The sequence below is a fragment of the Pyrus communis genome, chromosome 17, assembly GCF_963583255.1.
Source record: "Pyrus communis chromosome 17, drPyrComm1.1, whole genome shotgun sequence".
Taxonomy (NCBI): Eukaryota; Viridiplantae; Streptophyta; class Magnoliopsida; order Rosales; family Rosaceae; genus Pyrus; species Pyrus communis.
The window spans coordinates 18,613,545-18,640,716 of NC_084819.1; the positions used below are offsets into that span (position 1 = coordinate 18,613,545).

At 36.3% G+C, this 27,172-nt stretch overlaps 3 protein-coding genes across 3 annotated transcripts; 2 read left to right on the forward strand and 1 right to left on the reverse strand.

Annotated features, from left to right (window-relative positions):
- Nucleotides 1-6,183: 6,183 nt before the first annotated feature.
- On the forward strand, nucleotides 6,184-11,723 carry LOC137723294 (kinesin-like protein KIN-14I). Its single transcript, XM_068462448.1, has 19 exons — nucleotides 6,184-6,508; nucleotides 6,658-6,824; nucleotides 6,918-7,061; nucleotides 7,181-7,402; nucleotides 7,478-7,549; nucleotides 7,699-7,767; nucleotides 7,902-7,991; nucleotides 8,132-8,251; nucleotides 8,341-8,422; nucleotides 8,552-8,647; nucleotides 8,737-8,913; nucleotides 8,995-9,101; nucleotides 9,197-9,375; nucleotides 9,472-9,633; nucleotides 9,758-10,011; nucleotides 10,098-10,261; nucleotides 10,332-10,529; nucleotides 10,625-11,163; nucleotides 11,286-11,723. Exons 1-19 carry the CDS (start codon nucleotides 6,391-6,393, stop codon nucleotides 11,410-11,412), a joined length of 3,087 nt encoding a protein of 1,028 aa, XP_068318549.1. The 5' UTR covers nucleotides 6,184-6,390; the 3' UTR covers nucleotides 11,413-11,723.
- A 2,110-nt stretch (nucleotides 11,724-13,833) lies between these two features.
- LOC137722775 (probable protein phosphatase 2C 5) lies at nucleotides 13,834-17,275 on the forward strand. The gene is made up of 8 exons (XM_068461862.1): nucleotides 13,834-14,029; nucleotides 14,821-15,074; nucleotides 15,354-15,525; nucleotides 15,618-15,835; nucleotides 15,957-16,064; nucleotides 16,153-16,278; nucleotides 16,371-16,600; nucleotides 16,700-17,275. Exons 2-8 carry the CDS (start codon nucleotides 14,865-14,867, stop codon nucleotides 16,917-16,919), a joined length of 1,284 nt encoding a protein of 427 aa, XP_068317963.1. The 5' UTR covers nucleotides 13,834-14,029; nucleotides 14,821-14,864; the 3' UTR covers nucleotides 16,920-17,275.
- A 1,857-nt stretch (nucleotides 17,276-19,132) lies between these two features.
- On the reverse strand, nucleotides 19,133-19,822 carry LOC137722152 (wall-associated receptor kinase-like 20). The gene has a single exon (XM_068461126.1). It carries the CDS (start codon nucleotides 19,820-19,822, stop codon nucleotides 19,172-19,174), a length of 651 nt encoding a protein of 216 aa, XP_068317227.1. The 3' UTR covers nucleotides 19,133-19,171.
- Between the last annotated feature and the right edge of the window lie 7,350 nt (nucleotides 19,823-27,172).

The following is a 27,172-nucleotide window of genomic DNA, read 5'->3' on the forward strand; positions in this document are numbered from 1 at the left end:
TTCTCTCTTCCCTTTCTCCTCGGCTCACGGGTACACCCTTGAGTTTTATTATTTTTTTAATATTCAGCGTATGAACAGTTGATCTCTAAATCTAAAGAGTAACCGTTCATTTTGCTATAACGAAGACTCTTTTATGAAGTATGTTGGAGATAAATTTTTTAGATTTCACTCTTGAAATAAAAATTTTAATAATTTTACAACTTATCTCGAAGATGCTCTTAATTCCCCAGATATTTAGGTTTCTAAAAACCTAGAAGATACTTTTAACATATCTTATTGCTTTACAATATTTTGAATCACTAATTGGAATCAATTACCTTTCTTTTAGGTTTAACAACTCATCAACTTCCTTTTTTCCCTACATATGATACGACTTGAAGGGAGTTGAGTTGTCTAATTCAATGGCATTGGCTATTAACTATCCCCTAGCCACTCAAACTAAATTTTTATGGACCACCTAGTGACTGATTAGCTTATAATAATGAAGGTTTGGGATAAAAGAAGACAGAATCTTGGCCCCTTAAAAAAGAACACCAAAGCTTTGAGAGATTTTTTAGAGTGCCGGGAATACGGTTTGGTATACAAAATGTCATAATATAAGTGGTTGGATAAGTGAAAAAAAAAAAACACAATTACTTGTTTTATGAAACTTGATGTATCGAGCAGTGTTCCTGAATACTGAAAAATTTCTCCAAAGCTTTAATCCCAAATCTCTTGAATTAATGTGCTTATCTTTAATTTCACCAAGCTCCTCCATGCTAGATTTTAGTGTGAGATCAAAGGAGTGTAGACATATTAATTTAACAAGTTCTTTAGCACACAAAAGTTTCCCATTATTTTGATCTACTATTTTTTTTTCTTTTTCTGTTTGAGCAATATTTAATCTAATCTAAGTTATGGAGGAATATTCAAACTTAATAAAATTGTGGACGAGTATAAGCCATTTAGTCATTTAGACAATGCGACTTATGCTTGTCCGAAATCTCATATGATAAGTTGTATTTATTTGTTTTGGGAAACAAGTTCGGCAACACCCTTTGTCGTAGTTACATAAAGGCTCCTTTCCCGTTTTGCCAAGTAAAATTGAAGAGGCAAACATCAACGACTGCAAATAAGCAGAACACCCATAACTTCGACATAAGTTCAAAATGAAATTTCTTTCAGTTAGGAGTGTGTGCTAAACATTTAAATTAACATATTAGTCCTGTGTGTGATAGTCACACTGCACTAACACACTTAACTACATGATGCTGGAGCATTAGACAAACCAATGTGGAGAAATGTCACCAAGTGAGAGAAATTACATGTTGTAACTTTGCCCCTTACCTCCATCTTATTTGGTTTGGTCCAAAAGAGGCCAGGCAGCAAAAGACATAGAATTTTGATCTTGTCATGATTTAGGGGGAAAGTGCCATGACTGGCTTGACTCACCAGCCACAACTGCATATGATGGCCTCACTTTTCAACATGTTTTATTTATATGCTTCAAAATTATGATAACTTTTGGGTCCAGTTAGGTTGAGGTTTTTTATTTCACAACAAAAGGGTCAGATAATTGGAATTTGGACATTGTATCTTGACGTTCTTTCTAAGTTTTTTTGAGTGTGCAGATCCAAAGTGCAAACCAAAGCCCTAATCCCTGAGCTTTACGTTGGTTCGGATATCTAGAGTTAAATAGCCAAAAGTGTTGGGTCAGTGAGATCCAAAATTGGAGAGAATCTTACATACAATTGACATCATGTATTGAGTGTTACTGAAAGACGATGATACATCTATACGTACAGCCAAAAACTTCTCTTATCTTTCATACAACCGAGATCATGTGTTTATTGTTATATGAAGGGATGTATCTCCGCAAACAGCCAAAAATCTCTCCTCAATCATGATTGTCCTTCGAAGCTAGCGATTTGGTGCAAATGGGGTGCCATTATCTAGTTATGGTGGCAAGGGATGATAATTACCAACACCTATAGTGGTCTTAATAACGAACAAGCTCCATGTATGTCAATGATTGACAATTATTGACGACTACTGCATCATTTGTAAAAGTAATTCCTTATCATGCAAAGCAACAATGGTATAAAAAAAAAGAAGACATTATCACATCACAGTTCACTAAACTTTGTGGGACTCATTAAGATGGATCCCTTAAGTTTAGAGATTCTAGTTAATTTGGAAACATAAGTGTCCTGCAACTTTAGACAATGACTAACTTGTTTGGAGATGGAGGGTCTCCCGCTTTGGCCAAACTAAAAAATATGCATGGTCTATTTGCAACCTAAACATGTGCACATTTGCTTTCGTCCCTAGGAAGGGACATGCCTCTAGGCTCTATCTCTATGATGTCATTCGTTCACATTCATTTTGATATCAATAGTTACTTGGTACTACGGTATGACGGTATTCTTTTTCACTTATAAGTAAGAGGTTTTAGGTTCGAATATTGTACATGACGAATTCGATACCAAATTAAGTTGCCCATTGTGTGGCTTAACCGAACTCTCCTCCTCCCTTAATGTAAAATATATCGTTGCACCAAAAAAAGAAAAAAAAAATACTGATATCAATAAACTATAGTACAACCATGTTTACTTGGTTTCATTCCAAATTGGTCCTCAAACTTTTAAAAGGTGTTCGTCCGAAAGTTTCTACGTCAAACACATTCAGTACCGTTGTCCTTGTTTGACACATTAAAAGTTTTGAGGATCCACTTATAACGAAAACAAGTACAAGGACCAAAGTGGAACAACCACTAAAATTAAGGGGACAAATTTGTAATTAATTCTGATTAAAAATAACTTATGATGTGAATTTGTTGTCGTGTTTGTTTATTGGGTAGGTCTTTAACCGGGCCTGTGGGGCCCACTTGTGTGATTGTTGGGCTTGGGCCGGCAGCCGGATGTCTTTAACTAAATATTACAAAGCCGGCGTGGTGCTTTTGGGTCCTACCCGTGTGGACCTCTTAACTTTTGGGCCCCACAACGGCTTTTGTCAAATCTCCGACCAACGAACATTTAAAATTGGTGCCGAACCTGTCTAGGCTCGTAATCCGAACCGGGTAAGTTTGAATAATTCAACCGTTGGAGGGAACGGAGCCCCAATTGACACCATACCTTTTTTTTTTTTTTTTTTTTTTTAACAAATAATATGATATTTACAAATATACTCACTAATATAAATATAAAGCCCGTTTGGAAATGTTTTTAATATAACTGAAAGCTTTTTAAAAGTACTTACAAACGAGCTTGTATATCATCTTTGCAATTTATATGAACCAAACTTAAAACCTTCTTGAACAAGGTAAAAACTGAATACCGTTTGAACAACTGAAAATGTGTTTTCTTCTTTTCTTTATTTACCATGATGCTCATAATAATTATTTTGTAATTCATTTTTGGGGCCATTCCATTCAAATGGAGTTTGGATCATGAATTATAAGTTGCTTCCAATAGACCCTAAAGAAAAAGACTTTGAATATCATGTGCATATTCACCTTATCCCCACCCCACCACAATGACAAAACCTAGAAGGATCTAGGGTTATGCAACTTTACCAAAAAAACATTAAAAAATAAGTGAACCCAAAAGAAAGAAATATTATTAGCAAAGTTTAAAGTTGTTAGTTTATAAGCTTGTAATAGAAAAGAATTTTTTTTTATTGTGACTACAAATGGCCTAAATCATGAAGTGGTGCACATATCATGTGCTATTCAAATGAGTCATCTATAATCTTTTAGTGACAAGTGGAATGAGGGGCAAAGAGGATAGGGTGGTGCATGCAACTGGTGTTTTTTATCTTTCAATTTCATTTTCATTAGTTTAAAAAAAGAAAGAAAAGGGAACTAGCTGGTGGCTTTGTCATGACAGTCCACTTTTTTAGAGGCTGAGAAGACTCACTAAGATATTTTAGCCTTTCCTTGGCAACCATCGTGTGATTCACGAGCGCTAAGAATCAAACCCAAGGCATGCTGTGTAAAATACAGACTTAGAATTCGTCCTCAACCACTGAAATTTATATTTAAAATTTTTGTTTTTCATAATTGCGAATTTGTTTATATGGTGTTTAATTAAATTAAAGTGCTTTATGAAGAGTTTGATTAATTGCATGAGAACTAGCAGCTGAATAATATTAAGTTTAATTCAAGTAATAATATCTAAAAAGGCCAAGTTCTCAAATTTAGGTCAAGTACAATGGCCCTAATGATCATATCCTAAATTTTAAGATTTATCTATTTATTTATTTTGAATATGGTCACATGTTTAGGCTTTACACATAAGCAAAGTGAAAGCATAGACTAGGTCATTTCTATCAATTAACCAAATGTCAAGTAGATGACTAAGTCATTTGAGAAGATGTAGACTTTTCTAAGAAATGTGTGGAAGATTATATTTACTTTTTGAACATAAAAGGTTTTGACTACATTTTGACTCTTATCAAATGTTATGTTTCTTAATTTTCGTTGTGTTTATGTGGTGTAATAAATTCACTTACGTTATAATATGTATATTTTATTTGTTAGTATTATATATTGTGTATATATATTTTAATAATGTCATACAATGTATAATAACACATGAATTTGTAATAGCAAGACGATATTAAAAAATTTCTCATTAATCTACCTTACACAAAGCCACACGAGTATTTATCAAATATAACCAAAAATTAACTCTTAATTTTAAAAATGTCAATTTTGATAAAAACTTTCAAATATATCCAAAATTTCACTTGAATAGACACAAATACCCTCAAATTTAACAATTAAATAAATTAAAGGCTTTTTAGCTATTGTCGCCTCAAGATCCGGTCCAACTTCACCTTCACTTCTACACTCCACAACCACAACCCTATCCCTTTCGACCCCCTCATCACTGACATTGAGCTCTGCCGCGATTACCGCAAGTGGGAGCAACATAATTTCAATCATGCATTCAACACATTTTTTCTTACTAATATCATTTTTAGTTTTAAATATAAAAATAGTTTTTAAAGTTAATCCACATGTCATTATATGATTGTATTTGTGAGACCCACGTGGCGCCACATCATCACACTAACAGAGCAATTGACAGATTTTTCACGAAAAAACTAAAATGACCACGATGGACAAATTCAAATACATTCTAAAATGATTCACGAAAGACAAATTTAAGAACACTACTATTGATTATCATTAATTGTTAAGGACCATATTAAAGAGTTATGTCAATGTCACAAATCATTTTGGCTAAAAAACCTTTAATTTATTTGATTGTTAAATTTGAGAGTATTTGTGTCTATTTAGATGGAATTTTAGATATATTTGAAAGATTTTATAAAAAATGACATTTTTGAAATTAAAAGTTAATTTTTAGCTATATTTGATAAATACCCAAACCACACCTCCTTTTAACCAAAAAAAAAAATGAGAAACAAAGGCAAAAGTCAAGTTTCTTAGAGATATTTGATCCAACACCAATCCAATTAACCAAAGAGGAAGGCAAGGGTCAAACTAGGTTTCATGTTACCACAAAATTGAAGAAATACCACATTAACCCACTTCCAAGAAAGAAAAAAAACTCCTTCTCATGAGAATGACCTATATGGTATGGATACATTATCATGGTAGGGTCTCATGTCAATAAAATAAAGGCATGTGTAAGTTTTTGTTCACATATATATCCTTACTTCATTGATACGAAACGTCACATTGATGATGTACTCGTATCGTGTAAATTGTTCTCTTCTTTTGACAACCAAAAATGAAATAACAAAGTAACAAAGAAAATGTTAATATTAGAGACAAAAATGTTTGACTCAAGACCAATCCAATTCACCAAAGAGATTCTCTCCTCTTTTTATTATATTTCACACAATTTTTTTTTAATTGGTTAAATTTAAAAGATTTTGTGATCCGTTAAATACAAACAGTTAAAGGCTTAAAGCCAAGTTCCCCGCGAGAGGCTCGGAACCAGGTTCGGTGTAGCTTTTGTCCTTCAATATTAGACAAACCCAGAAACAGAGAAAGAGAAGGAAAACAGTGCTAAAGCCTAAAACGAGAGAGAGAGAGAGAGAGAGAGAGAGAGAGAGAGAGAGAATCAAGTCATCCGAACCCAAAAATCTTCTCTCTCTTTACTTTCCAAAACCTATTTTATATTTTTTGTATCTTCACATCCAAGTCTTCCCCTATTTCTAATTTGAATCTATACCTCATAGATTTCCATATTTTTTTTATAAACTTCACATTTTTTTTCAAACAAAAAGATTCAAACTTTTCGGTATTCCCATTGCAATTTCGGCTTCTGAATTGTGATTCGGGTAGTTTTAGCATGTTGGATTAATGGGTAGGAGTTGAATTTTAACGGTCAGATTTTTGGTGTTTTCCTGGGGTTTTTTTTTTTTTGGCGGTAAATGGCGACGGAGCAAGTGTTGCCGTTCTCCATAACTTCTGTGGTTGAATGCGTTCTTCAGGAGCATGGCAGTCGTCTGAGCGATATCGACTTGGCTTCCAGGAAGGCCGAGGAAGCATGTAATCATCTTTTCTTCATCTGTTTAATCTTTAATCTTGGATTAATTTTTGTTTTATTTATCTGTTTCATTGGTTCTTCCAAATTTATGACAATTCCATAGCAGAAGCAAATCTTCTGATCCTATGAATGTTGCCTTGTTGTTGAGCAGCCTTGAGAAGGTATGAAGCAGCGAGGTGGCTACGAAAGACGGTTGGCGTTGTGGGGGGTAAAGATTTGCCGGCTGAGCCTTCTGAAGAAGATTTCCGGCTTGGATTGCGGAGTGGAATAATCCTTTGCAATGTTCTTAACAAGGTTCAACCCGGAGCAGTGCCAAAGGTAATTGCTCAACTTGGTTTTCGCTTTGCATTTGTTCAAGCCCTTTTGTTTATTGACTGGTTTTGATAACGTTAACTGGAGATTTGTTTTTAGGTAGTTGAAGGCCCTTGTGACTCCGTTATTATTCCCGATGGGGCAGCTCTATCAGCGTATCAGTACTTCGAAAATGTTAGAAACTTCCGTGTGGCTGTGGAGGAAATGGGTCTTCCAACCTTTGAAGCTTCCGATTTGGAACAGGTTTGTGCTCAGAAAACAATTATCGTGTTGATGAATCCATATGATTTAGGCTGAAGTGCATGATTTCTGTGGTTATTTTGTCATTCGGGTGTGACATATTCCACATTCTGAGTTTACAGGGAGGGAAATCTGCGAGGATTGTGAACTGCGTTCTAGCATTGAAATCATATTATGAGTGGAAACAAGGAGGTGGAATTGGATCATGGAAATATGGTGGAGCTTTGAAACCACCTGCCTGCGGGAAATACTTCTTGCTGAAAAATTCAGAACCCTTTTCAAGGACCTTATCATGGGGCGAAAAGCCACACGAAAGTTTGTCCTGTGAAGATCTCTATGAAGCAGTAGGTGTTTCTCAATTTTTCATTGTACACTCGTAATATTGCAGGAAATTAATTGTTCTTCTTTCTGATCTGCAGAGTTCCTCTCATTCTTTACATGCGCTAGTATGTGAAGTGCTTTCGGACAAGAGGCAAGAAGACATACCAATCGTAAGGGTTCTTCTACCTTTTATGTTGATTATCTTAATAAATCACACTAATGCAGATGGCAGTCTCCACTCGTTTCACCCGAGCACGCTCCTGTTTATATATGCATATATGTCTAACTTAGAGAAACAATTTCTTGTTGCATTTGACAGATTGTGGAAAATTTGCTGAGTAAAGTCATGGAGGAGTTTGAGCATCGGTTAGCTAGCCAAGGCGAACTGGTAAGCAGCAGCATTTCTTCAGCATTGGCTTACCGTTTCATATGTGCATTGCTTTTTTCCCAAAGAAAGCTCATTGCCTCCTTTCGAGAAAAAATGTTATACGTGGGATGATAGAATTCTTTATAACATGACAGATGAAAACAACTTCCAAAGATATGATGTTGTCCGGCCCTGATAGACCTCTTTCTGACTGTGCCTCTGAATGTGCTTCTGGTGATATGAAGGTACAAGTTTTAGATTCACCGTAGAATTGGCAAATTTGTGTCATTATGATTTCGTTTTGTGCAAGTGTCTCGGTTTTGTTTGTATGTTTTATCAGTAGCACAATTGGGTGACATTTTGCTTCCATTGATGGATGATTAAGATTGAAGAGAACGCTGCCTCTGAAAACAAAGAGGAGGAAATATACAACCATGACGAGGGATCAAAAAGTCAGTCTCGAAAGCAGATAACATTGGTTGACCGACAACAGAAAGATATTCAGGTAAACTGCGGTTGTATCATATTAGCAGCTACAAAATTTTGTTTGCCCTAAGGTACTGGAAACTTATGTTAATAGTCTGTATTCTGTAGGAACTGAAACATACTCTATACGATACAAAAGCAGGAATGAAGCTTCTACAAATGAGGTACCGGCAGGAGTTCAACAACCTAGGTATGACTTGTGACGAAAAATGATTTGAAATGCTTTTAACAAGGCTCGCTTAGCTCACATTTTTTCGAATACTTTAAAGTTGTTTCAAGTTCTCAACGGAGGACCATGAGTAGTTTCCCATGCATGTAGGCAAGCACCTCCATGGTTTGGCTTCTGCAGCAACAGGATACCAGAAGGTTCTTGAAGAAAATCGCAAGTTATACAATCAAGTGCAGGATTTGAAAGGTACTATTTCCGGTCTTCTTTAAATTGTCTCGAGTTCTATAAGTTGTGTTTTGTATGAGATTAATTGGTCCATCTATTATTTTGGTTAGGTAATATAAGGGTATACTGTCGAGTGCGGCCCTTCTTGCCCGGGCAATCAAACCGGGCCAGTAGCTATGATCACATAGATGACAGAAGTCTTAAGATTATCACCCCTTCCAAATATGGCAAAGAGGGAAGGAAATCTTTCACTTTCAACAAAGTTTTTGGTCCTTTTTCAACCCAAGGTTAGCTACTTTCGATATGGATTCATTTCTAATCTTTCATATGTGTCAGCATTTTTCACTGCTACTTTTCTTTCTCTGCAGAGGAGGTATTTTCAGACACGCAGCCTCTGATTCGGTCTGTTCTCGATGGTTACAATGTCTGTATATTTGCTTATGGCCAAACCGGATCAGGGAAAACTTTTACAATGGTAAAATATGTGCATAGATGTTTCATCATATAATCTTTACTCTTTGACCAAACCACTCCTGACGAGTTATAAATTCATATTTTTCACCGATGTAGACTGGACCGAAGGATATTACAGAGGAAAGTCGAGGTGTAAATTACAGAGCACTCAGTGATTTGTTTTATCTCTCAGAACAGAGAAAGGACACCATTTGTTATGAAATTTCTGTTCAGATGCTTGAAATTTACAATGAGCAAGTCAAGGATCTCCTGGCGGTGGAGGGTTCTAGCAAACGATATCCTTCTTGAGTGCTGACAATAATAACTTCTCCTTACTATTGCTTTCTGTAGAATGCATATCATATTCATGTGTTTCCTTAACTCCAACATACATTAGAAATTCGCAACAGTTCTCAGAACGGAATTAATGTACCTGAGGCGAACCTTGTTCCTGTTTCATCGACATTTGATGTTATATATTTGATGAACCTTGGGCATAAGAATCGTTCAGTGAGTGCAACAGCCATGAATGACCGGAGTAGTAGATCGCACAGGTAAGATTAATGATGTCCTTTTAGACAGACGTTGAGTTGATCCCTTCTCGTTTCACATTACAAGTAAAACTCTGAAGTGATCATGAATCCGTCTAAACTAACTCCTATCACATTTCATAAACAGTTGCTTGACAGTTCATGTTCACGGAAGAGACCTGACATCGGGAAGCATTCTCCGGGGTTGTATGCATCTAGTTGACTTGGCAGGAAGTGAGAGAGTTGACAAATCTGAGGTGACGGGAGACAGATTAAAGGAGGCACAACATATTAACAAATCTCTCTCAGCTTTAGGAGACGTCATTGCCTCTCTTGCTCAAAAGAACGCACACGTTCCTTACAGAAACAGTAAACTCACACAGCTGCTCCAAGACTCACTCGGTAAGATTGTTTAATAAACTTGCAGACATTTTTCTCATTTTTGTTGGTCTCCGTTGTAATCATTTGATGCATCCTTATTCCATCAGGAGGGCAAGCGAAGACGCTCATGTTTGTTCATATCAGCCCTGAGCCTGACGCTCTCGGAGAGACACTTAGTACACTCAAGTTTGCAGAAAGGGTTTCTACAGTTGAACTTGGTGCCGCCCGAGTTAACAAAGACAATGCAGATGTAAAAGAGCTCAAAGAACAGGTAGTTAATTTATATCCAGTTATAACGTACAATAAAACCTCTTGTTTACCAGTTTTTCTGTCCATACAAGATTGCTACACTTAAGGCAGCCTTAGCAAGGAAGGAAAGCGAGGGAGCGCGAGCGCAACTTAAATATTCACAATCCATGAGTCCAGAAAGATCCAGAATCAAGTCTGCTGGGTCTTCCCCTTTGCATTCTAATTGGAAAAGCACCGGAGATTTGTCTGGGGCTTCCATGCAAGCAGCAGATGATTTTGGAAACACAGAGGTATTGGTTAAGTATTAAATTGATAAGCCGAAAATTTTGTTTTGTCCATGTTATTTGATGAATCTAACAATTGAGGTTCATCTTGATTGCAATAGGTTCGCAAATTTTCTGCATTGAAGCCAAAAAGGCGAAGTTTAGATCTTCAAGATATGATGACACAAGGGCGTTCGCCTCCCTGGCCACCCACTAATAATGAAGGACTAAATGTAAAGGAGGAAGCCGATAAGGATTCAGTACTCTCTGGAGATTGGGTTGATAAGGTCATGGTGAACAAACATGAAGGTGCAAATAGAGAAGAGAATCTATTAGGAAGTTGGGATATGGACAACAGACAGTTGCCGGAGATGTTTGGTCCAAGTAGCCTCCCTGACCCTCCGAAGTTATACATGGAACCACATTTTGGAAAGTTAACGGCGAGCAAAGAGGACAGCCCAGACAATGAAGCACAAAGGAGTCGGAATGAGATGGCCAACACCGATGACTCTGATGATCAACTTGATGCTGCAACTAGTGATTGTTCAGAGCCAGACATGCTTTGGCAACAAAACCTTCTGAAACCTACCTGCATTCCAAATGGATTGGGATCAAAAGCGAAGAAAACTAATTCAAGGCCAATAAGGAGCCCGGAAACTAGGTAAACTCCGATTGTTATAAGTTTACGTTGTTTTCTTTAAGCTGCATTATGAGCATATTGTTTCCTATGCAAAATCTCTTATATACCTATGTTCTAATAAGATGTTTCCGCCTTGTCACCAGGAGCATGATTCCATCATTGATTCCTTCGCCATCACGGAAACCACCCAATGGGGTGAGCCAACCTCTGCACAGGACCGCAAGTGGAAGGATCGGTGAAGGGAAGCGAAGACCTGGGAGTGCAAAGTAATATCGACGATGAGGTTGCTTTTTAATGGTGTGTTGAGGGAAGTTTGCTTTATGATTCCTCTTCTTTTCTTTTTTTGGGGTCATTTTTTGTGTGTTCATATATACCTAGAGAGAGAGAGAGAGAGAGAGAGAGAGAGAGAGAGAGAGAGGTTTTCTAAAAGTGGCAATATTTCCGGTTGCCTGAGTTTCTCCGGTGGTGCTCATAAAATGTATGTTGTCGATCGCACCCCGTTCCGTCTTTTTTTATGAGTGTTGATATTACAATCAAACAACGATGATATATATTTTTTATCTTTGATGTGTCCTTCAAAAGAAAAATGAGAGACAGTGTGGATTACTGTTTCAGATGTAGAGAAATCAAACGCAACATTCTGATGAACTACTATCCCCTCGGGACTGAAGTGAGTCTATATTTTTCTTTTCGATACAAACGATATTAGGAGCATATCTTGGATGCACGGTAACCGTTTTTAACAACTTGAGCTACAAGTCCTTCACGCATGATTGAAGTCATACTAGTTTGAAAAACCCTATGTAGTTCATGCAAGAGTATCCACATTATCAATTAACACAAACAAATCAATGTCGTAATGCAGTTCCTATTTGATTAATTAATTACTAAGTACAAATTTGGTCAAGCTTCCCGACTGGAGAAAGACTGGGAAACTATATCTTCCTCGTTAAGTTCTTGCCTCACTTAATCGAAAGTACGTGAGCATGCATGAAATGAACAACAGCTTGACAATGGTCGAGATACACATCGTCATCGGAAGGTACTTGAACTTTCCGGTACAAATGTTGAAGAAAATCACCGCTGATTCCTCCTAGCTGAAAAGTTCCTTTACGTGTTTTGTGAAGCAGCAACTCAAACCAATTGGCAATGGAAGGGAGGGGGAGTAGGGATTGTTGACACATTCCAGACAGGTGGCATAGTCATAAGATAAAATGATATGTAAAAAATACGAATAAATTAAAGATTGAAAGTAAAATAATAGTGGAATAAAGTAGACTGTGCAGTGAAAGTAATGAACCTTAAATAAATGTATGTACTCGGCAGCAAAGAGAAAGTGAAGCGAGCACAGGGGAAGAGAGTGATAATATTAACGGTTAAATCTTGCATATAGAAATTCGACGGTCGAAAATTGAGATAAATGTTGGGTGTGTGGATAGTATTATTATTAACTGAAACTTATATTATTGAGTGATATGTACCATTGTGGTAGACCCAATTAATTAATCTAAACTACAATTGAGATTTGCATCAAATGTAAATTTTTTTTTTGTCAAACGGTAAATTTTGTTAGATTATATCTAAGATACAAGATTCAAACTCACACCATCATGTAAGGCCATCTCCAACCAACCTGACCAAAGAGTCATAGGCCAAAATATAGCCCATTTTGACATGAAAATCGTCTCTAACCGAGGGCTAGGTCAAATGGCTTGTGGGTCCCATTGGGCCATACTTCATCCACCAGGCCAGCGGGCTGGCCAAAAGGAGCCAGCTAGCCAGCCCGTTTGCACCAGCCCAAACCCATGCTAGCAGACATCAGGTTACTGTTGGATTTGAATTTTTTTTTTTAAGACAAAATTTAAAGATAAGATAAGAAATACTTAAGCTATTTCTACACCATTTATCACCTCATTTTTACCATCCCATACTACTTTACCTTATTTTATTTCAAATTTTCACATCCTTTTTATTATATAGCGATAAGAAATCCGAAGGCTTATTCATTTAGCAACAAATGACACTCAAAATATGTCTGAAAAGTTGAAAACCTTACTTTTATATGATAGTTTAATTTAATTAAACTACCATCTTAATTCAATTAAAATAATAAATTATTGAGGGAGCTAAAATATAGCCCCCTTCGGTTAAAGATGAGTTTTTTGTCAAACGGACTATGTTTTTGGCCCATGGACCTTTGACTCACTCGGTTGGAGATGGTATAAAATATGATCTTACACTATTCATTAAAAACAATTTCTTGCAGGACTATATGGCTAAACATGGAGAAATTTTTCATTATAACCGGAATACGGGTGATACACCATGTGTTTTTATATAAGTGGTGAAATTTTTTCTTTTTTAAGTTATTAATTTTTAACACACATATCTTACAATTTATATAATAATACATGATGTATTATACTGTATATTGATCACATTAAAAAATCTCTCGTAAACATAATACTCTTTCGGCTAGAGATAGCCTACCGGCTCATCTGGCAGATACGAACAGTGAGGCTCCCCAGTCCCCTCCACCAGCCGATGAAAAGTGCGGGTAACCACATCCAGCTGTCAACCAAACGCCACTCCATCATCAAAGGTCACTTTCGTCATTTCCCCCACGAATTCGCAATTCTCCGCCGGAAATTTCGGACATAAACGTCATTTCAATAGAATCTTGCCCACCCTCTCTCTCTCTCTCTCTAAAGCTGTCTTCCAATCAAATCACAGAAAAAGTGCGAAGCTCTCTCTCTCTCCTGGGGTTTATTTCCGAGCAACCAGTGCGAGCTCAGTTCCAATGAAGGATTTTTAGATGGACTTCAATGTCAGATCCTCCGTGCTCGATCCGTCTCTGGATACCAGTGTTTTTGCTCTGCATTCAAAGGTACCCCAATATTTCCCTCTGATTTTTCCTTTTTTTTTTTTTTTTACTATTTCTGAATTTCCTCAATTTTTGAATATTTTTATAGTTCATTTAGTTCGTGGGTTAGCTCAATTTTACTTCCTGGGGATTCTGTAGACTTGCGTGTGAGTTAATTGTAATGGGTTCTGCAAGATTGCTTTAGATTTCGGGCTCTGAAGGAACTATCTTTGCATAGTTTGTGAAGTTTTTTATTTGAATTTGAATTTTGCTATTTAGGGAAGTTGAAAATTTTGATTGGTAGGTGGGGTTTTTTTTGTCAATTGCTTGTACTCTATATAATTTTCTCATGTTGATGGTGTAAAATGGCTTCTGATTGATTGTTTTGAGAAACTGGTACTAAATTTCAAAAATTATACTGGCAAGAACAACCTTTTCTTTTTGCCCTTTCGGTACGAATTCTGTTAGTTTTTCTTTTCCCTTTCAAAATTGTATGTAGTATGTTTCGCTTGTAGCTTACCGTTGTTTTGAACTATGTGCATAGAAGCACCAGGTCAGTTTCCGGTGACGGTTTTAGATTCAGTAGGCCTAGACCGATGGGCAAGATTCTAATTTATGCTTAACATTATTTTGTTTGCTTCATATTTGACTTAAAATTTAGTGTCATATGCTCCATTATCTAATTATAATTTTTAACTTTAATGTGTAAATCATTCAAGTCAGTTGGTGGACGTATGAGGTGATTTTAGTACATTTAGATGTACACGTTTGCAATGAAGTCCTGACAAGATTAGTTTAATCGTTTGGATGAATAGGGTTTTGGCAATTGGGTCCTGGAAATGTCACAACGGACACTAAAATGAGCCAGATTGAAGTATCGGCGATGAAATCTCCTCTCATCCCACTTGCGACTCTGATTGGTCAGGAGCTTAGGGGTGAAGAAGTTGAGAAACCTTATTTGAAGTATGGCCAGGCTGGTTTGGCGAAGAAAGGAGAAGATTACTTTCTTATAAAAACTGACTGCCAAAGAATTCATTCGGATCCGTCAACAACATTTTCTGTCTTTGCGGTACTTTCCTCCCTTTATTTTCTTTCTTTGTACCTATATAAAGAAAAGGAAAAGAATTTGAGAGTCATTAAAAGTGTAAAGATTACCTTGAGTGAATTTGATAGTTGCATTTGTGTCCGGTTAAGTGTAACTTTGTTTTTTCTCAGGTTTGAAACGGTGTGATAAAAGAGCAATCACTGTTTAGTAACTTTTCTTCTTTTCATACATTTGTCAGCACCGATAGAGCATCACTTCATTCCCTCACTCTTTCTGATACAAATTTGAAATTATTGTCTGCAGATTTTTGATGGGCATAACGGTATATCAGCTGCTATTTTTACAAAGGAGAATTTATTGGCTAATGTTTTGAGTGCCATTCCGCAAGGAATCAGTAGGCATGAATGGCTGCTTGCCCTTCCTCGGGCGCTGGTTGCAGGATTTGTCAAAACTGATATAGAATTTCAGCAGAAAGGTATACATCAAGCCGTTTGAATTTCCAATAATTATTTATTTCATTTGCTTGATTTTGCTTATCTTAGCATTCTGATTTAATATCAACCTCAGGGGAAACTTCTGGTACAACGGTGACTTTTGTTGTGATCGATGGTTGGACTGTGACTGCTGCATCTGTTGGGGATTCTCGATGCATATTGGACACCCAGGGAGGTGTTGTTTCACTCTTGACTGTTGATCACAGGCTGGAAGAAAATGAAGAAGAGAGGGAGCGAGTTACTGCCAGTGGGGGTGAAGTAGGAAGGCTAAATGTTTTTGGGGGCAATGAGGTATATCCTGGTTTATTCTGTTCTTCATCCTTCGACCTTGTAAACGGAAAGGCATTTCAATTTTCAATGGAACAACATTTGTTTGATGGTCGTAAATTTCTTATGTTTACGTGGTTCATAGGTTGGTCCCCTCCGCTGCTGGCCTGGTGGATTGTGCCTTTCTAGGTCAATTGGTGACACAGATGTGGGAGAATACATTGTCCCAATACCACATGTCAAGCAAGTGAAGGTAAATTCATCTTGTGCTATAACCAATGGTTCTATTTACTATTCTCTTACAATTTAATTCTCAACTTATTTTTTCCCTGGTTATGTAGCTTTCAAATGCTGGGGGAAGACTTATAATAGCTTCTGATGGCATCTGGGATGCTTTGTCTTCCGATATGGCGGCAAAGTCATGTCGAGGATTGCCTGCAGAGCTTGCTGCAAAGATGGTCGTTAAGGTGATGTGCCTATAATGCAAACATTACCTTAAGCCCAAGAGAACAAGTCTGATTTTACTGATCTAGTCCCGCTTTTCTTTGTTCTGTTTCAGGAGGCTCTGAGGTCAAGGGGACTGAAAGATGATACAACCTGCGTAGTTGTTGACATAATCCCTTCAGGTCATCCTGTCTTACCTCCAACACCGATGAAGAAACCAAACATGCTTGCTTCACTTATCTTTGGGAAGAAAAGTCAGAATTCTGTGAACAAAACAAATAAGCTTTCTGCTATCGGAGTTGTAGAAGAGTTGTTTGAAGAAGGTTCAGCAATGCTTGATGAAAGGTCAGTTCAGCATGGTTTATTATCTAATTGCTAATCATAAGATTGTATTTCTAGTTTGAGTAGAACCCTAATTTCTTTCCTTTCTCAATGGAAATACAGGTTGGGGAAGGATTCTCCTGTGGATGCAAATTCTGGGATTTTCCGATGCGCAGTCTGCCAAGTGGATCAGCCCCCAGTAGAAGGTTTATCGGTAAACTCTGGGTCTTTCTTCTCCCCAGCATCAAAGCCATGGGAAGGCCCCTTCCTCTGCGCAAAGTGTCAGACCAAGAAAGACGCCATGGAAGGGAAAAGACTAACCAGACCTACTGTGGTCTTGTAGTAATTTACCCGATTACGTATCCTAAATTGCATCTTTCTTATCTGGCAGTGTGAGCATATACTTGGTTTTCCTTTTTCAGGTGGTGACTATTTATAGATGTGTGTAAGAAATGAAGTTGAGATATGCAGAGTAAAGTAGGTGTTTTGCAGTTTGAGTTTGTGTCGATTCTGGTTTGTGCTCTCGGCTGTTTGACTGACTCACAGAGGGTTCAAGTGTTCTCATCGCTAACAGCGTTAATTTGTAAGTAAATCGAAGATTTGTGTAATCGTTGTGTTAGAACGAATCTAACTGTGTGTTGTTCTCCATACTCATTGTGTTAGCACAAATGAATATATAATCGATAGGCAAATTTTTTTTAGCAATTGTCTGCAAATGCTGCTTAGATTTTGCCTTGCCACTTTACTATGATTCTTTTTTGTAACGGGGTTGACAGAGTATTACATAATTCATTCTTTATTTATTTCTTATAAGATTAGAGCCGTCTTTAATTACCTGATTGTGTATTGCTCCAAATGTGCTTAATTGGAGAACAACTTGCATGAAACGAAATCATCATGTCTGTAGTGTCCCGGTTCATTTAAATCCCTCTCGTTTAATTGGTGTTTTGAAATACAAGAGTAAGATTTATAAGCACCACCTTATTCGTACTGGACATTGTTGCGATGTTAAAATTGACGAAACTCTGTTTAGGGACTCACTTGAATTTTTGTTATCGATTTTTTTTTGGGACTTAAAATTTAGATTAAAAACACTTATTGGACTCGATAAATGGTAACCCTGCTTCGAAATGGCTTGTAACAACTTCCTTACTGTGCAAGCTAAAGGTCTTGCAAAAACTCTACACATTAAGCTCCTTTACAATGTTATTGCGAAATGCTAAAAACAAAAAATTTAAATCCAATTTTTGTAGAATTTTCTCCACACCATAAGCTTCTTAAAATACTTTCAGGATGTTTTTAAGATGTTTTAACGTACAAAACTCCGTTCTGACGGAGAGTTCCTTCTCCCCTTGTGAGAGCTTGTTTTCAACTGCTTTCTCCCTCTTCCGTCGCCGGCCCTGGCTGTGTCCAGGGTCGGTGGCTGTCTCCTGTTTCTCTTTTTCTTCTTTTATTTTCTGCATGATCGTTGGCCTGCGTTGTCCCCGTTGTTTCGGCCCAATCTACCTGCACTCCTAGCTCTAATCCCCTCTTCTTCCAATCTCAGTTTCCCCTTCACATCCTTATTTCTCTTCCTTCACCATCCTATCCATCAAACCTTGCTTTGTCCTTCCTCTATCTCACTCAATTTGGGCTTTGCAGACCATTTTTCCTCACGCGACTTGTCACAACCTCTCGGAAGGTGCGTACAGCTCCGGCTTCGGTGGAAACACCACCACCTTCCATGTGCATGCCTTTATTGGCATCGTTACTGGTGGGATCTCCTTCCTTTGGTTTCCTTTAAAATGTTGCTCTAACCACAATATATGGCTTAGATCTATTTGGTGCTTGATGGAGGCAGGTTGGAGCTCTCTTTTCCACCACTTATGGGACATCGGTTGGCTGGATCTCTGGTATTTGCTGGGGATGGAGGTGCACGATGATGAATTCTGATCGATGCCGATCGTGGAGCAGGCTGCTTTGGCTTAATTAGTTAGTAGTCATATACTATATTTTACTCTAGGGTTAAGAGTCTACGACTCTTTTTTTCTTATTATACAGTGACATAATGAAACGGCACTATGAAATAGTGCTTAAATCATTCTTCAAATATTCCAGCCAGTTCTCCTTAGAATATTCCAGCTAGTCCTCCTTCAAATATGTCGGCTAATCCTCTTTCAAATATTCCGAGTAGTCCTACTTTGAATATTCCTGATATTCTTTCTTCAAGTATACCGGGTAGTTCCTAACAGAATGAGGTCACTGAGTTTACATAGAGAAAGATGTATTTATTTTTTATTGATAATGAGCATATTATGCGACGTTTTTATGATATGAAACCTCGCTGGCAACAATTGTAATTTGTTTGTATTGATAAATTATGAAAGATACTATATAAAAGGATTTGATTGTTGCCATTTTTTTGAACCTTACACTCTTAAGTTCGCCTCTCCCCTCGATAGTTCTTGGCTTCGCCACTACTCTTACATTTCCCTTACCAAAGCAACACATGACAAATTTAAACATGAAACCTTGCATGAAAGCAACTACGAACAAGAGAAACGTCTTTCTAGAAAACAACATCATTTGGGAGTAAATTAGAACATCACGATGGACTCAGTTAGGAGGCATCCACTGCAGCTCAATGCCATAGTTCCATTTATCAGCAGGATCTTGGGGTTGAATATCGACCACAGAAGTATAAGCAGTGCACCCTCCAACCCTAACCCTAATCATGTACGACGTCATGTGCGAGTCTTTCAAGTAATGGCAGCACAGCCTGCTTTTGCATGCATTATTCCTCCCCTCCAACATTTTACCCTCAAAAACCCTACAGAGACTGTTTGAGGAACAGTTGAGAGGCGATCGGAGAAGATTGTCCGAGCAGTTGAGCAGTATGACGGTGTTCCGGGTAGACACGTTGAAGGGCAAGTTTTCGTCAAGTCTCAGACCTTCTGAAGAGAAATCAGTAGTGCGACACATGTCGTCATCCTGTACGAGATCAGGTGGTTTTATGATGAGCTTCTGAGCAGCTAGGTCAATGCTTAGGACCTTGTAGCTGAAGCCTTCAGCTGACTGGAACTCAAGAACTCCATTGTTGTTGCAGTAGAGTTTATACCTTGAGTCCCCGCACGTGTCGTCTGTGCTAAAAGGGTATGGAACTTCCATGTTGCCACATTTAGGGCAAGCACCAAGAGTTGAAACATGGAATGTTTTGATGGTGATCACGAGGCTCACGACCATGAACACAAAAGATTTCAAAGCCATTGTAGAAGTGAGAGGATGCAAGAAATGCTGAGAACTGAATGTCTATTTATAGGGTTTAGCATCACAGGGACCAATTATTTGAGAAATTCCAAGGTACTCTCTCAAAAGTAGGACTCTCTGTAAACTCTCTGTTATCTCGTACTTTTGACACAATATTTATAATGTTGGCACGGAAATTAACCTTAAACTGTGAAATGGTAGAGAGTTCACTGGACTTGGCGCTTCTATAATTAGTTTATCAATATGGGATCTTAAAATATCCGCACCTATTTATGTGATTAGCACTAGTAGAATCTCGGCATATGTGAGTTACGCTAGTTGGCAAAAGTCATTTTTTCTGTTTCTTTGTATCCTAAATTCCTAATTCGACTTCCTTTTTCCTTTCTTTTTGTAAACAACGATATTAGTAGTGTGAAGAATTGCCTAATGCTAAACAACACAACAGGTCAATCATTATTAGGTATTGAACACGCCATTTATGGCAATCAAACTAAAACCGAAACCTCCCAATTAAAAGTCACGAGCAATACCACATAGGTAGTGCCATTGGCTTCCTTTCCTTAAATTCTAGTTAAACGTCACTTTGCCAAAAATAAAAAATACATTGTATCATCAATTATATGGGTGTGAAAGTAACGTCCTCATTGAAACTGAATAATGGTTAAGGTGGTGTGCCAACAGCTGTCAGTGTATTAGGAATTTGATGAAGAGATTAAGAAATGGGTTTGAATAATCAAATCCTAATTACCAAAAGCATTGATACTTTATAAGGCTTGGCACCCATGAAGGGTGAAGCTAATTAGCTGATTTCAACCATTGGTTTGTCATATATGATATTGGATCTAGAATTTTCCTCCACCATGCCCCTGCTTTCCCATTCTTTAAAATTTATAAACCAGAGGAAATAGCAAGTGGCAACTAATTTGGAAAGGAAACAAGAGAGAAAGCAAAGGTTAAGATCAATTAGGTTAATCGATCTTCAAAGATCAACTAAAACGTCCCCATTTTAAAATAGATTTCGAGTCTGAATTCACATTCTCGTCCCATTTGTGAGAGTACTTTCACATCTCTCTCTAGATATCTTTAGAGAGAGAGAGAGAGAGAGAGAGAGAGAGAGAGATCCCTTGCCCGACTGTGCATTATATGTGCTCTACAGGCCGCACTCCATCTTTTGTTCAAATTCGAATCCATCTTTCTACGATTTAAATTAATTTAATGTGGACTATCGTTTTGTCAATACGTTTGAAGGACGTTTGGGTTAAGATGATAGGCAGACTAATATTTAGATCATACTAGTGCTTAATACCCGCGGGTTTGAAGTTAAGATAAGATGTCAAAAATGAAAAAAATTCGGTTACAAAATAGGAACAAGGATAACAACAATGAATTTGGAAAAGCGTTAACTGGAAATGGTTAAATTTAGATAATATGACAAATTATAGTTATCCATTATATTGTAGCAGTTCTATGTATTTCTGGACCAGGAGGATTACATTCAGTTACAAAAAATAGAAATCTTGGTATAAAGATACAAAAAACATTATAATAACTAAATTTCTTCTAATAACCCCATCTAATATACTATGTTCCAGCTTTTGCATACAAAAAATGAGGAGATGCTGTTGTATGGGGATGCAAAAAATATTGTTGAGTTTTGGGCAAAAAAAGATATGTACAGGTTTTTACACGTGTTAAACATGATTTAATATAGATAAACAAAACACGGTAAACATTCTTGATCAGAGTAGTGAAAGGTGTCTTCAGCCCTTGTTGTCATTGATAAAGCAACCTGAACAACGAGGAATAGGGCATAACATATTTAGATAGGATTTAGTATCACATTTAAATGGTAATGGAAGAAAAGATAAAACAACTTGAAAGCATACTAACCAAATCATTATTTCTAGTGCTGATGTGTGGCTTTGCCTGAGTAGGAGGTGATTTTTTTTTTAATAACTTGATCGGAACCTCATCACATTCTCTTGGATCAACTTCTGAAATTTCTTCAGATTCACTGAGTTGAATGATTATGCAACATTAATATAGTTTTTCATAGAAAGAAGAAAATATGGTTCCTAGTTATAATTCATAGTATTGAAAATGTTTAATATGTAAATTTTAAGAAAGTTGAAGTGACCACATGGAAATTTTTTACAACATGATGTAAAAATATAAACATAATATTTGAGAATAGTATGAAATTAGATATCAAACCCTTGTTCGCCAGGAATGAAAAACGCTATTCTCACAGATTCTCTTTTTCGTTTATAAGATTGATCACTTGGTTCAGGTGTTGAGAACGATTCAAAAACAAAAGAAAATGACTGGCAAGAGCGGGAGAAGCAAACAAAGACAACGAAGAAAGCAAACAACTGCCAAAAGCGGGAGAAGCAAAGAAAAACAACAAAGAAAAATTGAAAAGAATATGGAAGAAAGAAGAACAAAAGTAGAGATACTACCTTGTGGTGATGACTGACACGTGGGCTGGTATCAATTTTTATTGTTTGTTATGCCACAAATCATGTGGCCCGGTTTTAATCACATTTTTTAAATATTTTTTTGTCTTCCCATCAGATAAACATGGGTTTAAAAAGTTAAGAAGGTATAAAAATTTTATTGTTTGTTATCACAGAAAAATTTAAAAAAATGTACAATGATAAATTATACATATACTAAAATTCAGTTCAGTAGCACAATAAAGAACAAAGAAAAAGGCACTTATTATAAATCACCTGCTTTGCTTATGTTTGAGCAGCTCTGGGAATCGATGGTTTTCATATCCTGCAAATTCAGACTCTTAACTTCGTGAGCTTTATATACGGCTGTAATTTATCGATAGGAGTTGGAGTTATATTTTTCATTTACCCTAGTCAAACAAAGCATAAATTTTTTAATTTCTCTTTCGTTCTTTATTTATTATTTCCTATTTTCTCTACTATAATTTAAACATCAAATTCATCCAAAAACAGAATTTTTTAATAATTATTTCCTATTTTCTGTGCTCTAAATTAAACACCAAATTTACCCAAGAACAGAAAATAAGCAAAAGTAAGTGGAAGAAAAAAAGAAAAAGAAAAGAAGAACAACATACCTGAAGTAGAACCAGCATGAAAATGACAGCATAACACTTGGGAAAAACGAAAAAAAGACGAAGCACCGTTTGCTAAAACGCGAAAGAAAGAAGCATAAAAAGCAAAGGAAAAATTAAGGAAAGAAAGAGATAAAAATGAAAGATAAAGAGAGAAGCCCTCTTAGCAGAAAATCCCCCGATGATCAACACGTGGAAGACAAAAAGCAGAGCAAAACCAAAAAATAAAATAACGAAAGGCAAGGTGGAAGACATCGGGGCTTCTCACAATTTTTAATATTTGGTTTCCATACAGTCAAAATTTTTTATAATTTTTTATTGTGTTATGTGCCACAAACCTGGATTAACTCATTTTTTAAAATATTTGTTGTCAGTTTTTTTATTATTATTTTATCTTTCTTTGTGCCTACACTCTGCATTCAAATGTTTTTATAATATTTTATTGTGTTCCGTGCCACCTATTGCAGGTGACTCGGCATGAAAGAAAAAAGCCGAGCAAAATCAAAAAATAAAATAATCAAAAGGCAAAGCAATGGGGACAGGTGGGTTTCTCACAATTTTTAATAATTATTTTGTCCACGCATTCAATGTTTTTATAATTTTTTATTGTGTTGTGCGCCACAAACCATGTGGTCTGATTTAAGTCATATTTTTTAAATAATTTTTTGTCAATTTTTTAATTAATTATTTTATCTTTCTTTGTACCACAATTCGACGATCATAGACACGCAATTTGGGAGGACAAAGGATGATGAACATGTGGCAATCATGGGCAATACATGTATTTTATTGTGTGAAGCAGGCAGCAAAATGGTAATGGACCGAAAAAATCAGGGGCATTTCCGCCCTTTTACTATTGTTGAACAGTGCTAAAACTCAACTAAGTTTTATTATATATAATTTGCAGAATATATGATTTTTTCACCAATAAAAAATAAGTATGTGTTGATTAATAACCTAATCATCAACCAGATCATATAGTTTACAAATTATTGTTTGAATTAATAATCTCTTTAGCATTAGAGAAATTTTGCAGTTGCCTGATACACTGGTTGTACACCACATGCCATTATATAATTGGAAGGAAGTTTTATTTTCAAGTGTCTCTCCACTTGTATAATGACACGTGATGTATCATCTCGTGTTACAAACACTTTGGCAAATCACCAATCAATCAAAGTCACACCAGTCCTAGTCCTACTTTCCAATTTCCAAGGAAGTTTTTTGGTTTTTTTTTTTTCGAGAAATGCTAATAAGACTTTCTCAAATATGAAACTATTTGTCACCTTATATTTGTAGCACAATTTTTATGCTAACATTATAAATTATTATGCCAATATAGTAAAGTGGCAGAGAGTTGAGAATCACTTAAGAAAGTCCTTTAGGCCATCTCTAACCGAAGAGTCCAGAGGGCCAGAGTGTCAAAAATAGCCCGAAAACCGTCTCCAACCGAGGGTTAGGCCAAAGGGCTTGTGGAATCTGAGAGGGCCCCACATAATCTGAAAAGGCTGGAGGGTTGGCCAAAAAACTGATTAATCCTGTCGGTTATAACCGACAAGAATTCTTAAAAAGAATTTTGAATCCAATGGCTAGTTGGTGCCAATTACCTTTGGATTCAATTTTTTTTTTTTTTTTGTTTTTTTGTTTTTTTAGGGAGAATTGTCAAACAAATGACGGTGTTTGGACTCGTGTGTCCAAAAAATACTTAGAGTTCTATGAAGCTACCACTCTAGTGAATATTCGAAACCACGAGAGTTGTTCTTCAAGATGGAAGAAACATCTTCAATTAAGTTTGAACAAATGGCATCAAGCATTGTTAGCAGCTGCAAGTAGGCATGAAAGGGGCGCTAATTATTACGACGAAGTAAGTGTTTTCACAATTTATTTAAAATATTTAATTATATTACATTTAATTTCATAAATTAATTTCCTTTAATGTTTTTCTAGGTACGCCAAGCGGAGGAATTGTATATGAATAGTAGCTCGAAACCCTTTTAGTTTCACAGTTGTTGGGAAATTTGTAAAGGGTGGGTGTTATTTGAAGATCCACCACAGAGAGCTTCTACGCCGGTGTTCGGAACTGCATCCTCAACTGCAGATATGGATGAAGATGGATCTCCAACCATTCAACAAACAAGGGTAGAAAATCCGTCTTTGGGTGAAGGTTCCATACCTAGGACTATGGAACGAAACAAGGTGCGAAGGTTGAAGGAAAAGAGCAAGACAAATGATGATTACGCCGCTCAACATGAAGTGGTGGCCTCATTGCAATTATTGGCGGAGCAAAATGCCCTTGAGGCGGAAGAAATGAAGTGTAGGCATGAAGAACGGGCTAAACAAATACAATACAAGAAGAGATGGATAGTAAGAATATGGAAAGGAATACTTTGAATTACACTTCAATGAGCAAAGTCTATTTTGATAGGGAAAAAAAAAAAGAAATTATGAGCCAACAACAATTGTTTACCTCTGACTATACTTCTACGCTGGCGGATGATGGAGATGATGTTGATTATGGATATTAAATTTAAGTTGTTGTAGTTTTTAAATTTAAATTAATGTTGTTTTCGAATTTAATTTGTAGTTTTTAAATTTAATTTGTCGTTTTTAATTTTAGTTGTAGTTTTTAAATATAAGTTGTAGTTTTTAAATTTAAGTTGTTGTAATTTTTAAATTTAAATAATAAATTATGTTTTGCCCTATGGCCCTTGGTTGGAGACGGTTTTTTGTGACATGGCTAAAACGAGCTCTCTGGCCCTTTGGCATCGATTGGAGGCGGAGGCAAATATGGCCCTATACTATTCATTAAAATATTAATATCCTGGAGGGCTAGATGGCTAAAACAAGCCCTCTGGCCAGCCCTCAGTTGGAGATGACCTTACAATTTCTCTTCTTATTCCTTTTGAGGGGCACTGAGGCACCCATTTCCTAAAATTTTGGCCCTCTACCCAGCCCTCGGTTGGAGATGATCTTACAATTTCTCTTCTTTTTCCTTTTAAGGGGTAGTGGGGCACCCATTTCCTAAAGTGGCCTCCAAAAAGCAACATACACTTTGGGATCAAGCAAAAGACAAACTTACAAACACATTGGAAAATCACCAATCAATCAAAAACACGTTTTGGTTTCTTTTTTGAGAAGTGCTAATGAAACTTTCTCAAATGTGAAACTCTCTATCATCTTATATTTTTAGCATAATTTTCATACTAACATTATAAATTATTGTGTTAAGATAGTGAAGTGACAGAGAGTCTAAAAATACACTTAAGAGAGTATCCTCAGCATTTCTCCTTTTATTTTTGGGAGTTTTAACGAAAAAATCCGCGGTACTGTTCACTTTAACAAAAAATCATATTTTTACACTAAAAAATCAAATCTGATACTATTCACTTTACCCTTTATTTTGTCGTTAAAACTCAAAGTTTTCAATCTTTTTTTATTAATTTTCCTCTTCTTTTTTTTTTTTTCCTTTGATGGGCAGTGGGTCACCCATTTCCTAAAGTGGCCTCCATAAAGCAACATACACTTTGGGATCAAGCAAAAGGACAAAGTTCCAATTGTACAATTTAAGAACTGTAAATTTAAAACATTAGGCCACGACTCCTTAGTACTCATATTTTTGAGTTAAATAAATAAATTAAAATTAAAATCAATATAGATAAACAAATTATGTGCAAAAGAAGAAAAGTAGTGCAATCATGTGTAAATACTAGATTGTTGACATGTGTAAAATCTACTGAAAATTGTATCTTATATTGTAAGGAATCAAACTAATAATAACTCGTTTTTTGAAAGAATAAGTGGTTTATACATGGACCCGATAAACCATCCACAAACAACTTTTGTTAATTAAATTTCTAATCTTTAAACTTGAAATTTTGAGTTTAATTCTTTCAGGTTCACTTGTATAAAACATATAATTTAAAGGTGTGTATAACTAGGTTATGACGAGAACAAGGATAGGCAAAGTATATGGAAACAAATGGTTTTTTTGTTTTCATTTTTTGAATCCATATAGTTAGACGGTAGGCCTGTTTAAAAGTGCTTTTAAATAACAAGCATGTCCATTTCATCAAAAATACTTCTCACAATATTTAGCTGACAAAGTTAAAAAGTCTTTTTGAGTTGCAAAGAACCCTTGAAGTGCGTTCTGAAAGAAACACATGCTCAAGAAGCACATAACAGGAAAAACTGAGTAGAAGTGCTTTTTTATTAAGAACACAGTTGTGCTTCTAATAGGCGCTTTTATGTAGAAGTGCTTTCTA

Excerpts from the sequence above, each read along its gene's own strand:
- LOC137723294 (XM_068462448.1), top strand. The coding sequence starts at position 6,391 with ATGGCGACGGAGCAAGTGTTGCCGTTCTCCATAACTTCTGTGGTTGAA. Across the intron at positions 7,403-7,477 it reads GTGAAGATCTCTATGAAGCA|AGTTCCTCTCATTCTTTACA; the intron begins GTAGGTGTTTCT and ends TCTGATCTGCAG. Across the intron at positions 9,102-9,196 it reads CAGGGAAAACTTTTACAATG|ACTGGACCGAAGGATATTAC; the intron begins GTAAAATATGTG and ends TCACCGATGTAG.
- LOC137722775 (XM_068461862.1), top strand. The coding sequence starts at position 14,865 with ATGAGCCAGATTGAAGTATCGGCGATGAAATCTCCTCTCATCCCACTT. Across the intron at positions 15,526-15,617 it reads TATAGAATTTCAGCAGAAAG|GGGAAACTTCTGGTACAACG; the intron begins GTATACATCAAG and ends TATCAACCTCAG. Across the intron at positions 16,065-16,152 it reads CACATGTCAAGCAAGTGAAG|CTTTCAAATGCTGGGGGAAG; the intron begins GTAAATTCATCT and ends CTGGTTATGTAG.
- LOC137722152 (XM_068461126.1), bottom strand. The coding sequence starts at position 19,822 with ATGGCTTTGAAATCTTTTGTGTTCATGGTCGTGAGCCTCGTGATCACC.